The sequence below is a fragment of the Diorhabda carinulata genome, chromosome 2 (assembly GCF_026250575.1).
Source record: "Diorhabda carinulata isolate Delta chromosome 2, icDioCari1.1, whole genome shotgun sequence".
In the NCBI taxonomy this organism is placed as follows: Eukaryota; Metazoa; Arthropoda; class Insecta; order Coleoptera; family Chrysomelidae; genus Diorhabda; species Diorhabda carinulata.
Window position 1 is genome coordinate 36,181,645 of NC_079461.1, and position 14,663 is coordinate 36,196,307.

Below are 14,663 nucleotides of genomic sequence, written 5' to 3' on the forward strand. Positions count from 1 at the left end.
AAACAATTCTCATTAATCTTATGCCCAATCATTAGGTAACTGAATACGATAATTGGAAAAATATTTAAATGACATAACTAACCTTAATAAGAGAATATCACCTTTGACCAATTTTCTTGTAGTTTTTCTTATTTATCATGTTGTTTTTTCATAAATACGTCATTTGAAACGTCATTTAACTGACTGGATGTCAATAAAATGTCATTTTTCGTATGAAAAGTTTTATGAAGAATTTATTTTGTTGATTATATTTTTATAAATTAAATTTGACTCGATAGTTTTATAAAACTATTAACAGGTGAGTCAATATTTATATTAGTTCGATTTTATTCATAAGAAATGAAAGAATAGCTCAAAGAATCCCATGGAAGTGTTTATATCTGCTTTTTCCAAAGAATGTCACCCCTAATTTATGTTGAGATACAATGTTGATGAATTATAGTACGTTTAGAACTAGAATTTCATTGTAATCGAAAGCTAAAGTTTATTTAAGATAAAATTTTCAGTTAAGTAGACGTCCGATAATATTAACCTGTAGATAAATTTCCAGTTAAGTTTTTCTTCTATATTTTATCCACAAGTTTAAAAACTGACTTATAAGGATTGTTAGCAATAATGACACAAAAAAATATGAAAGATTTGATTGGCTTTGTATTTTAACTATAGACTAATAAAATTGTACTCAAACTTTGATTCATTAATCAATGGATGCTACTAGCAACAGCATACAAAGACCTCCTTGAAATCTTCCTTAACTTCCTAGACAATTCTCCCATGTCTAGTAAGCTAACCTAACCTAACTCCTAGAGTTCTCTTTTCGTCTTCCTCTGGCCATTGGTCGTCGTTTCTCCTCCTTTTCAGCCAAGACTAAACTATCATAACCCCAGATCTGCAAAGGAGCAGCTCCTATATCAGGGTTAACTCCAATAATACCTAAAAAACCCTCCAACGAATTTCTCTCTTTAATCGATGGATTTTGTCTGATTCTGTCAACACGGAATGAAGTCTTATGTAGTAAGGGAAAGACTGGAAAATTTTGAGAAATTAGATGAATATGATTTTATGTTAAATTCGATCATTTGGTCCAATTTCTTTACATATTTCTGCTTGTTAGCAAGTCTCAACAGTAAATTTTTCTCTTCTAGGATAAAGTTATCTTCCAGTTTAGTATTTTCCATTTGTTTAAAATAAATTTGCCAATCCATACAATCCATAGTTAGTAAATTTACCTATTCGACGTTTGTTTAGTGATAGGAAACATTCCTGCGAGTGTATTTTATGAGAAGTAGTGTCTTCTTCATAATGTATTATACGAGATAAGTCATTTTTAGGTAAGGGCCACTATGTCGGATAATAAAGATTGGATAGTGGCGTCCCTTACCAGACATACTTCAATCAGCAACGGAGTATCGGAATATCAGGAGTCCATAATACTGAAAGATTTTATCGAATTGGAGCAAGTACGAATTTACCCGGGTAGATTAGCCTTTAATGGAGCGTACGATGGTAAAAAATTTTTAGAAAAATTTCGAATAATAAATTTAGGAAAAGTTCCTGCATTCGTGAGAGTAATGCAACCGACATCAAAGGTACACAACGTCGATAAATAGAATGAATTTTGAGTATATTTTATCGTTTCACAGGCTTTTAGGATGAAACCGTTGTCGAAAGGATGTATCCTGTCATCAGGACTTAGTATCACTAGATATATTCGATATACGTATTTTAGCGCTACGGCGCTACCACAAGTTCATGTAACTGTTTACATAAACGAGAAACCGATTCTTTATGAACTAGTAGTGTGAGTCAAACACCATATTAATAATTCATAAAACAACTATAGGAATAATTTCGTTAGAATAAACGTAACTGAACTCCCATTTCACTTTTTGAGTAAACTCCTCGCCTTCTAAGTGAGAAATGATTTAGTAGGTCAGATATTATTTAGATTTAAAGGATTTTTCATAAATAATATCGATTTTAAATGTTTACTAATCATACAAAAAGAATGTTGGAAATTTATCTCAACGTTCAGCAAGCTGAGACTTTGATATAATCCGGTCAATTTAATTTAGAGATTTAGAGAAAGTCAATTTAGAGATTCGAAGCTGAAAGTTAGTAAAATTGTTTAAAATACAATTGAACATAGAATTTTATTGTTCCCTATCATTTCTGGGTATGGAAAAATTTGTATTCAAGGTCAAAGGTCTAAAAAATTAGTTTTTCGCGATTATCAGCAGAACGGTGAATTTTATCATGAAAATACCTCAGACAAAAATTGTAGATCATAAAATTATCTACAAAAAACGTATCAATACTTTTTTTCCCACAAGCCACTGTTTCTGAGATACAACGATTCAAAAAATTGCAAAAGTCGTATTTAATGGTTTCACCAATATATTTTATTTTTGTTGACTGTTTGGAACTGTCCTAATTTCATCAAATGAATTATCAATTGACAATTTCTCGTCCAATCATCATAGCCATTAAACTTTTACAATTTTTTGAATCTTTATATCTCAGAAACTGTAGCTCCTAGAAAAAAAAATATTAATACGTTTATTGTAGATAATTTTATGATCTACAATATTTGTTTGAGGTGTTTTTATGATAAAACTCACCGTTTTGCTGAAAATTGCGAAAAACTCATTTTTTGACCTTTGACCTTGATTAAAATTTTTCCATTCACGGAAATGATTCAAATTCATTCAATCAAATTTTATTTTAAATTGTGTTTTGAACAATTTTATTGATTTTCAGTTTGATGGGAATTTATGTAGCTTCAATCTTGTTTTTTGGTCTAATTTGACCCGACTAATAAAAGCATTCATAATTTTTGTAACGGAATCAAGTACAAAAAATTAAGTACTTCAAAAAATAGTTCACAAACATATTTCTGAGATACTGATATTCTCGAAAAATTAGCAACACTTATAAGTTTGACAACACTGTCGACATAGATTAAAACTGATCACGTTCGTTCTTGTGTTATGACAACACGACGCGTTTTTAGAATAAGTTCATTCTTCATTAAAGACTTTTTTTGTTACTCTGTTTACCAATTTCAATAGAATAAATTCTTAAAAACGGGCTCTGTTGCCGACGAAAATATGAAAATGACGACTTTGGCGTTAGTTGAGCTGCAGAACCATTGCGAGTGGTACCAGGATGATCCGCAGCTCTAACATTCCATTGTGTGGTCGGATGAATTAACCTTCCAGCCGAATGGTACGTTTAATCGACATAGCAGGATGTATTGGAACCAACAGTATCCTCATGTCAACATTAATAAACCTGCCTGGGACCTGCCGCGAGGTAGCCACGCGGGAGGTCTCATGGGGAATCACGTGACGGGCCAAAGTTATCTGGAAATGCTTGAAGACTCATGTAGACAAATGGATAACGATCCATCACTCGCGAACATGCGTCATTCCATGCAGGATGGAGCCGCGTTGTGTGTGCGTACCTTAATTTTCATTTTGGAGAATGGATACGCAGACGTAAATTCGTTGAGTGACCTGACACCCTGTGATATCTTCCTGTGGGGTTTTCTCGATGACTATGTTACAAGAGGATCATGGACTTGAAATTGAAGAATGCTTCTTCGTTGAGAAACATTGCCGTGAATGCATTGATCAATTTGAACACTTACAATACAATTTTCTCTCAAAATAGACTTAACATCGATAAAAATATTCAACCAGACGTAGGCAGTCAAAGAAAAGAAGCTTCATTGGGTTGAAAATTGCAGAACGTAATGAGATTTGTCTGCTTATTTATAATTTGTAATTATCAAAATAATTATCGTCATTAAATTCGCGACCATGAATAATATGATTCTTCTCATCCGCTGTTGGAGGTTGGTCAATACAATTATGATTTCTATAAAATCTCATCCAAGTTTACTAAATTGTAATTGTTGGATAATTATTTTCACGGAAAGTCAATTCTAATTCTATACTTGGAGTAATAGTTAAAAATTTCGTGGTATTTACATAAATTTTGAACTACTTAGTCCACAAATTCAGGTCAATGTTTCACTACAAAAAATAATAATTCTTAACGTTCTCTCGAAACGTTATTTTGAACTTTCTTTTGTACTAGAGAACGCGTGGAAATGTATAGAGATTGTAGCAAAATCAATTCTAAAAGTTTTTCCTTTCTATGAATGAAAAGTGAAATGAATATTGAATCGTTTGAATCATTTTTAGCACATTTCCATGTTGAGATAGGTCTTATTAAGAAAGCGTTCAATCTCGAAGTACTCAATCATTGTGACGAGGACAAAAATCGAGTAAAAAATATTTTTTGTCGTGTGTCTGATTCAAAACTGAAGTAACCACAACCCACAAATTACCGTATTACTATTAAATCATTTTTTGTATCTAAATTTTCCCTCATGAATCTAAATCCATCCACGACGTCTTCAAAGCAATCCAGGAAGTTGTCTCTCCATCGTAAGTATCTTGGATTTGATCTGGATGAGGAAATGCTTTTTCGCTTTGGATACAAATTAGACAACTATATTGGAAAATTGGAAGAGAATCACGATTATCCATCCAGAGCTATTGCAATCCATGTACGGGGTTCAGTATCAAATTAAGAAATTTCGATCAAAAGATTGATAAAAAATACTTTTTGGTGTGTGACCAATAATATTACTGCAAGGGATCCATAAGTGGTTAGAAAATGTTAGAAAAGAAATTGAAATGACCAATGAAAAGTTTGATAAAAGACTTACGCCCATCAACTAGGCACTAGCTTAGTGTCTGAACTTATACAACCTAGATTTAAAATATTTACTTGTCTTAATTGGAAGCTTTTCAATTTTAAAATTATATTCTATGTTTACTATTTGGAAAATGGAAAAAATGTTATCTCCAAGTGCTAAGTTCCCAAATTTATCTTATATTGAAGGTCAGACAAGCTTCATCAGTGAACAGTTATTCCTTTATGAAAGAAAAAATGTACACCATCAACTACATTTATTTCTTATACGTTTTTTTAGAATATTCTTTTTTTTAAATGTAATACCTCTTTGCATAATAATTTGAGGATATGACAATGGTGTGAATGGAATTTTAGGAATCTCAGTCAAGCTTTGGTGAAAACAACTCCGAAAATTTTATATTTTGGTGACATTAACGTCGGAACTTCCTCTGATCAATTATCGTTGACTTTGCATAATGAAGGTCAGAAGATAACACATTTCAGTGTCGATTTAGGAAGAAATGATTTAGAATTGATTGTTGATCCGATGAAAGGTTCAATAAAGGTAACAAGAATTATTTAAATAACGCATAAGTCTCTGCATTATTCGATTTGTTTTCTTATTAACCTCCCTACATCCCTACAATTTTCTCAGAAAAATATCCAAATTTTTCTTGCTTCGTATTAGTTTTTTTCGCGGATGCGTGGATTTGGACAAAATGGGGATTATGTGGCATCCAACAGTTTCTCTGTGTCTCCACTACGAGGATGGTTCCAAAAGTACCAGGCCCAACAAAGGAAACACAAAAATTTTGGAAAAAGAACGATCTTTGCCTTATTTGGAGTCGATTCTTCCTTTTCACTGCATTGTTTTGATTGTTCTTTGGGTTCGGATGGGAAGTAATGGACCCATGTTTCATCCATAGTTATGGAACATGTTTTTGTTTCATTGTGAGCAAACTGGACACCCATCTTGTGCACAGCTTTCTTATGTCCATATTTTCAGTTAATATCCGATGTACCACACTTTTTGAAATGCCTACTATGTCTACTAGTTCGCGCACTTCTAGTCGACGATTATCCGGTGGATTTTCTTCAACATTTCCGGAATCGTCACCTCATTTGGTCGACCAAAGCGATGCTGGTCTTGGCAAGTCGTATGGCCTCGTTTAAACTCTGCTATCCTGAGTTGATAACGAAAAAGTTGTATCACCCAGAGTAGAATCTAGTTCAGCTTTTATATTGGTTTATGTTAAAAGTTGGATTCAGTGGTTTCTAATTTGTTTTTTTGGGTGTTTTTCATATCAAATAGTTCCTTATTTTTTCATATTTTGGTCGTGGTTTAGTAGATTAAGAGGATATATCAGTTTTGATACCTTTTTTTATTAATACCTCATATTTTTCTATTTATTATAATTTCAGCCTGATGAATCTATAATAATAAAAGTTGAAATACTTGGATCGAGAGAGGGGCAATTCTTGAAGGAATTCTGGATAAAAACTGAGCCTCCGCAAAGGATATTACTTACAGGAACATTTATCACCCCCAAATTGACAATAGAACATCCTCCAAATAGTTTCGATTTGATTATTATAGATTTTCCAAAGACCTACTACAATGCTGATAGCATTAGGGCTCTTATCATTAAAAATAATAGTTCAACTAGTACGATGTTTTGCACTATGGCTAATTGCAATAATGAAGAAAAGGTGAATAATACTGATAACAGTTTTTTTCTCCTCGTATTTCACACAGATTGAATATTATCAAGTCAATAAATCATTTTAGACCTTGGAAGAAGCGAAAAAAATTGATAACAATCTCAAATTCTTTCTATTTAATCCCAAGGAGGGCAGACTCACGAAAAACCACAAAGCTATAATAATAATTACGTAAGTGCCATTTTTTTCTGTCGTTCACCCAAATAGTCTGCATCAGATCATAAAAGATTGAAATAAAAAGGGTTCTCTTTGTGCACAATATGTTCATATGAAGTTCGACCGTCATATCTCATTTTTTTCGACGATATTGATAATGAAAAAATATCATAAAATGAAAAGAAGTCGCAACAAGTGTAGAGAGGCAAGAAAAAGATGTTTGTGATGTGGTTTAACACTGATATAGGAAAAAATTTCCACCGCAGGGCTGGAATAATTGTGGTGGATTTACGAGGCTAGTGAAATAAAAGTTAAAAGTTATTTTCGGGAAATAACGGAGGGCGGGTACAGCTGCACCTTTATTATTCCGTTTGACTCTTGAATGGGTTCACCAGGTTACATCAAAACCACAGGAAAACTAGTAGAAAGGTAGTATTTTGGAAAAGCTTCGTTGCCAGTAGCCAGAAGTTTTCTTTTGGTTTTAAAAAAGAGAAAAACAAAAAAAAACTACAAAATTTATTTTCAAATAGAAAGAAACATTTTTTAGACTGGAGATTTCTTGTCCCGTTTGGTCGTTTGTTGTTTTTTCAGCCTCAAGCAGTGCAATCATAAACCAATCACCACAACACAACCCCAGCCCTGCAGAGGAGCAACTCCTATATCAGGGCCAATTCCAATGAACCTTTCTCTTTTTAAAAAAAAGTTCCTCATCCCGCTCAAAATGTATCAAACGAATTCCCCGAATAATGAGGATTTCTATACGAGAAAATGTTATTTTTTGCACCTACTTGTCTCAATCAGGACATTAGCATGTTACAGGATTAGGAAATAAACGTATTCTACCAAGAGCAAAGAATATTAGTGTTTTAATATGATTTTCTACAATTCCAGTACATACATTCGCTTTTCTGATTAATATAATGACTTTTTTTCATTCAGCGTGGATTCTTTACAATATTGTTCGAGTCGATTTTCTCCATAATTTCTCTACAAAATTGCAGCCTTCTATCGGGATCATCTTCTACTTTCTAAATGATTGTGAGTCTCCAAATATGCGATTTCCAATATCTACTAGATAGAGAATCGTATTGTATGTATATATTGATGAAAAAAACTTAATTGGGGATTTAGTTTTGAACGAAGTGATTAATGATTACGATACAAAGGTATAGAAAAAAGGAAGGTCAATTTGTTGGAACTTGACGCTTTTTGAATGAATAATATCAATATATTTGTTTCTAGGTTTGCACCACGGCGCTTAAGAGCTTTTACACAAAAGTACTGCATAGCTATGATCAAAATTATAAAAGTTAATTTTAGAGATGGTGTCATAAAAGGTATTTAGCTTTTTTAGGAGTTTCCTCACTTCCATAACTTATTTCCATTCCGTTCATTATCACTAAAACACTGGAGAAATTCGAGAAGAGATTTTTAGTTATAATACGATGAAGAATTAAATTTAAAAAACTCACCTATCAAGATCAGATTGATCTCACCTTGTGATTGGATTATTATCACATAGAAAAATAATTTCACGCTGTAAAATGTAATGGATTCTTTGATCAATTTTTTTAGCCATATCAAGGTTAATTTTGGGTAGGATAGAACGGGAGTCCCAGACCTAGACGCTAGACCTAGAAGATAACGCAGCGGGTAGGTTTTGTTGTACAGAGGACGAAATTTCTATCCACATTTCCTCGAACTTCATAGCACTGCACCTGGGAGCGTATGAAATAGTAGATAGCTACAGCGATTCCACATTCTAGATTTTCTAAGATGAGTGGGATTGATAGATCAACTGTAAACACTGCTATATGATACTCCAATGATGTTGGGTGATATTAAAACCCAAACAAAAGTTCAATTTTGAGCAGTATCAATTGACCATTTCTTTTTTCACTGAAACATTTCTGTTTATCTGTAAATACTGGACAAGTTGGAACATTACTACATCAGAATAGAGAATTTATTCGATTTTATGGTTTCTAACTTTACATTACAACATTTCACAAATAATTATCTTGATATACAACCATAGAAATTGATCGATTGGAGAAATATCGAATTATTCGTCGTCCGGTAGCTGGATGTCGTTCTGAAAAATTGCTTGCTTTAGACAGGACAAAACAGAATCAATATTATCAGTTTATAAACATCGTTTCTCATTGACATGGTAATGGCAAGTCATTAGTTTGCAGAACAAGTTTCTTGTAATGCGAAATATTCATAAACGGATTGAAATATTGGATTTTCCCCAGCTGCTTCGGTTTGTGTCGACTTTAATGTCAAAGAAATTGACTAGCATGGAATAGAACATTGAGATGAAACAAGTTTTCACAAAGTTTTCATAGATTTCCATTTACTGTTAATTGACATTTTTCCAAATGATGATATTTGTTAGATTTTGTGACTTACCTCTTTGCCATCTAGTCAAATTTGTGTAGCATTCCATTTATGAGTCTGATGATGTCTATTATTGTCAAAACACAACATCAATATTTCTATCAAACGCTCAGTAAATCGACGGAAGTTTTTGGTAAAGTGATGCATTCAATTCAATGCAATAAAATCAACCGGTTGCTCTAATTATAATTACGAAATCTCATACGAATTTTTCTAGGGAAAGACATCGAAGTCAAAACGTTTTCGAGTAATTCCGAAGTAGGTGAGTCACATTTTTTTTTTTTTTTTATTTTCATAAAACGATCTCTCGAATTTCTATATTCGAACTTTGTTTAGATCAATTCCAGATAGGTTCGGTAGCATCAATCGACAATCAATTCAGCGAAATCGAATTCACTTCGAACTATCTACGAATATGTCTGTACGGAGAAATCGAAGAGCCCAACGTTAGACTTACCCCCCATTCGATAGATCGCGATGATTTATACGTCGGGACACTCTATCGTTTCACATTCAATATAAAAAATTGTTCCAAATATTTACCGATCACGTTCAAGTACGAAAAATTGGCATGCTTTCAAATTGTCCCCCCGGAAATGACTTTGAAGCCTAATTGTAGCGTCGACGTTTGGCTGTTGCTCAAACCTTCTACTATAGGGCAGATCGATACTAACATAAATTTACGATTGACCTACAAAGCTTACGGTATCGTTTATAAAGTTGGTACTGCACATTTCCACGCTAGGTAAATTGTCAAATTTTGAGTTACAGCTCTATAATCTTATTTTTTTTTTATTTCTAATTGTCAAGGTATATTTGTCACAAACATCCAGGTATTGTGAGTCCAATGATTAAGCCCCAATTCAACATGGGCATCACACCAATTATAACACACGAAGTAGGTTTTTTGGTTGACGATATCAGATTCAATCAAGCCAAAACTGCACCAATAGTACCTTTCGTGGATAACGCGAACAGAATGAGTTTTGATAAAAGAAATACTGATCTGATTGCTTTTCCGAACGATAGACCGAGAAGTTTGAGACCGTGGACTAGTAAAGTACCGTAAGACTCTTTTTGTACGGAAACGTTGAACTATTCAAAATTATCTTTAATTTTTGTTTAGGTGTAAGACAATTTTTAAAAATATTCCAAGATTCAACAGCGCAAAGGACGATTATACTTTGTCTCCGGCTGAAATTGAGAAAAAACGTAAAAACGATCAAATCTATTTGAATTTACTGAATAAAAATAGGAAACCCGTCGTCAACATCGAATCTGAAAGGAATGCTTTTAGTTTCTACCCAACTTCAATGGCGAAAATACTAATGACGAATGAACCTGTGAGAGATTGTCCTTACGTGTTTAAAACAACCCAGGAAAAACCGGGTTTAATACCTTTAACTCCAGAACAACTTATAGCAGTGAAAATAAGTCCGCATTATATTCAACTAGGAAAGGTGAAATGATTTTCAAAATTTTCTCCAAGTTTTCTCAACTTATTCATACCATTTTCATGAAAACGATTTTTTTTTGGTATCATAATTGCCGTAATATTCTCGTTTCAACAAAATTTCTTCCCTTGAAGTATTTTTTTTTTAATCTAAATATAGCTAATAGTCACTGGTATCTAAATCTGGCATATGACTATCGCTTTTATTCATTTGTTCCTTTTTATTTTGGTTCTCTTATTATTGAAAATGCCTTTATTAACTATTTTATTCCTTAGTTACGGATCATCTAAAAGGTATATGTATAGAATAGTTTGGCCGGTGTTTCGGCGATCTTTGGATGATATGTGTATGTCTGAAAGTGTTGTTGAGACTACTTGCAGATGTACAATAACTCTATCCCCGTAATATTGTTGGCACTCCCAGAATTTTTCGTCTGATTATCCCCGAAGAGCAGCTGAAATACGAGGTTTCAAAAATCGATCGGGGTTCTAGTTGTCGAGAAGGCAACAAAGCTGACGTTGATTCTAATTCGTATTGGTCAATAAAAGTTTCAATTCACGATAATTTGGGTATTGAATTTGGAATTTTACAAGCTATGTAATCAGCGAACCATGCAGAAGTCTACCCAATGTCTTGGATATGTTTGATTTGCGGTTTTGAGTTTTACTCGAAGATCTTTTGGCAGACAGTTATTGTAGGAGTTTGCTAAAATTGTTAAATGAATATTTAAAAATCTTCTTCATTGTTATTTGATCTCAAATTCCTTAAAAACAATATTAGCTGTTCTTGGAGATACCTTATGACCCGTTTCTCCAGATGAATTAATCCTCATTATCCTTTTAATAATGTCTGCTATTAAGAGGCGTGGTTTTTAACCTTCTGTGTCATCTTTTACCATTTTTTTATGTTTCTTTCTATTTCTTTCAAATTGGCGACCTCGGTACTTTCAGGTTTTACTATATTTTGTATTTAAACGGTAATAGAATGTGGTCGAAACTCTCCAAACGTGTATTTAATGCCAATAAATATGTAACGCGCTTTACTATGTCTTCTTTAATGTATTTCCTATATATAAATGTTCGATATTCACTTATTTTTATTTTTTTTTGCACCTAGATTCTTTTCTGTATTTGTATTACTATTATTCTTAGTTTTTTTTTCGACTTTTTCAAGATATTTGAACGTATTTGTTATTTGGAAAGTACATCATCACATTTTTATTCATGTATTCATTTCTATATATCGTCTTAGCACATATTTTATAGTACCTTGCGTAAAGTACAGAGTTTTGAGTGCGTAAAACTTTACTTTACGCACTTAGTGTATAAAAAAACATACTTTGAGCAGTATTGTGTAAAAAACGTATTATTAAGGTCTCCGTGTAGTGACTAAAGTACGACGCTAACACACCATAGGTCCCAGGTTCAAGTCGCGCCGATGCTATTTTTCACTTTTCCACTTGAATCTTGATTAAAATGTTCAAAATATCAATAAATTACCATTAAACTTTTGTATTTTGATAAAATTTTCGCTTATAGCTGGTTTTGATCTCCCTATTTATGTTTGCTTGAGCTTTTTCTTAAATTTTCTGAATTCTTGGTAGTCATATCCTATTTTAAATACTTAATGCCTTGCTGTCTGATCATTCCTGTGTTTCAAATCTCTGTTTCTAGTGCTTCAGCGTGACTTTATTTATATATTGTTTCAGATAGCACCGTACATCAGCTGTTCCGATTTTTTTACAATTGAAAACAAAAACGAATTCCCGATACTTATTACTATAGTTGCTTTGAGTAATTCCGTGATAGTGAAAGGCAAGAAGAAAACGACGATCGGCGCATTCGCCATATCTAAACTTTATTTCGATTGTTTTTCTCACGGCTTAGGAAAATACTACGTTCCCGTATACATAATCATCAATAATTGTCATATTTTCGACGCCACTGTTTTCGCCGAAGTCGCGCCGTCAACAGTTAAATGTAAAACGAAAGAAATCACAACTAATCCTAAAGACGATGTGGCCTATTTGGAATTATACAATCCTGTTAACTGCGCCATCGATTTCTCTTTGGTACTTTTAGATCAGAATTTCAGTATAAGACCGTGTAGTGGTACTATCGAATCGAGACGATCTCTATTCTGCAAAATCGTGTTTTCTCCGAGAATAGACGCGGTTTTTAAAACGGATATATTCTTATATTCACAAAGTGGTGCGAAACAAGTGATTGGTCTCAGCACGGAAAACAGTAATGCGTCAGTTTTATTCAATACCCACTCCGTGGAATTCAATGATATCCCGTTAAATATGACGGTATCGGAATATCTAGTTTTTAAAAACAACAGTCGATCGACGATAGTACTTTATGTCAAAAACGAACATCCCATGGCAGAAATAACCGTATCTCCAAAAGAAGCGATAGTACCTGGAAAGAGTGTTATCTTTTTCAAAATATACGCTCATTTCAGGTAAATTCAGTTCACAATATAATTATCAGTTGATATTTTTTCAATATTTATTCGGAATTGAATTACCCAATTCCATGGGTCATTTATATATTCAAAGAATGTAAAGGATATGGAAAAAGGTTATAAAAAAATGTTATTCTCGTTCCTTTAAAACTCTGGGCGCTACTGAACCTCACACATTTTATTAAAATCATTTTTTCAAACGGAGTATTATTAAATTGAGTATTATAAATGTCTTAAAACTCCTTGTATTATAATCAACACTACAACGGAAGCTTTTACACTTCTCTTTGTTTTTACACTACGCACTTAGGTAACTAACTCAAACGGCTTCGTCCTCTTTACGTGTTTTGAGAGTAGCTGTTCGTAATTCTCGGTTACCTGCTTTACAATAAGTACCCCCAGGTACCGACGAAGGTCATCTTTTCGAAGGTACATCAACGGTGCTCCTTAGTACTTTATTTTGGAATCTCTGATAACCCTTTGGTTATTGCTTTCGCTGGCACATCCACACCGGTCCCAGGATCCTGAACTACCTTCCGAAAAAAATTGTAGATGGTAAACTATACTGGGAGTAACGTTGTATTGTAGCGCCTCCATCAGCTTTTGTCGAAGAGCTTGTCCTCCAGTTTATGAAGTATTTAGGCTGACCTCAAGGGTCCACATTCTGAATACTTAAATTTCCCCATTAAAATCATTTTCTGTGTTACCTCATAACGACAGCCAATTTTGTTTCTTGTTTTCTTCCACAGAATCTACATTTATCAATTTCTATTAAATAGATCTTTTAGACCTCATAAGGTTACGATTCGATTCAAAAATCGATCCCTAACTCCAACGTCAACTTTTGTTGTAGTTGGAAATTATAATAATACCCAAGTCAGGAAAATCGCCAAACGAAGTCATATATAAACCGATATCTTCACTTCCAATACCAAAACTATGAACCTGCCTTCCAGATGGTTTTAAGAAGGTATCAACTATTAAAAAGTTACTTTTAGAGTATTGAAAAATGTCCCCTGTTACAATAAAACATTTCTAAAGATCCCACATTTGAATAGTGGCTTCATTTTTTACATGCTCAGTCAGCAAGCTTTCACCAAGCTGTCTTGAAACTTGAAACTGTATCAGCAATTGAAGCTGCTAATGAAATCAATAAATTAAAAGACAATTTGATTCAGAAACAGACCAATTAGTTTCTTCCATTTATGGTCCATCAAATTAATGTTGAAATTTGAAGATATCGATGAGGAGTTTGTGAAAAGAACGGCTACAGAATTTTGTAAAACAAGCCGCGAATATCTGGAGAAGTTGACCTGTTTCTCACAGAGAAATTGAGATTTTTTATTGGGTGAATTTTAGAAAGATTCTCACATGGTAAGGAAAAATTTCTGGATGTATTAATGAAGTTTATGACGAATTTTTTATTAATTACATCGCAAAAACTACGAGAACAGAATAATTCGAATTCGAATTCGAATCGTATTCAAACATTTTCAAGCCAACAATCTTCAGCATGAAAACGCCGCGATTTAAAAGGGTTAATTAGGCCAAAATAAATCGAAAATGAAGAATGAAATTTATTGATATCTCGCTTCGGTTTCGAGATATAGATATTTAAATTTATAATGAAACGTTAGTTCAAAATTGAACAGATGGTGTTCAATACTTCGTTTGAAATGAATATTTTATCGCTTCGAATTCAATATGAATCTTGTAATTCAATAAACAAAAAAATTTCATTTAATTTTA

General features: G+C 33.1%; 1 protein-coding gene across 1 annotated transcript in view; it reads left to right on the plus strand.

The window, feature by feature from the left end:
* The first annotated feature begins 219 nt into the window (after positions 1 to 219).
* LOC130890835 (cilia and flagella-associated protein 47-like) overlaps positions 220 to 14,663 on the plus strand; it is a 32,339-nt gene continuing 17,895 nt past the window's right edge. Inside the window, 12 exon segments of the mRNA XM_057795201.1 lie at positions 220 to 298; positions 1,332 to 1,589; positions 1,644 to 1,801; positions 5,086 to 5,275; positions 6,133 to 6,420; positions 6,500 to 6,603; positions 7,831 to 7,925; positions 9,209 to 9,253; positions 9,328 to 9,736; positions 9,802 to 10,056; positions 10,118 to 10,451; positions 12,154 to 12,911. Of these exon segments, the coding sequence (XP_057651184.1) occupies positions 1,344 to 1,589; positions 1,644 to 1,801; positions 5,086 to 5,275; positions 6,133 to 6,420; positions 6,500 to 6,603; positions 7,831 to 7,925; positions 9,209 to 9,253; positions 9,328 to 9,736; positions 9,802 to 10,056; positions 10,118 to 10,451; positions 12,154 to 12,911 (2,882 nt within the window). The 5' untranslated portion in view covers positions 220 to 298; positions 1,332 to 1,343.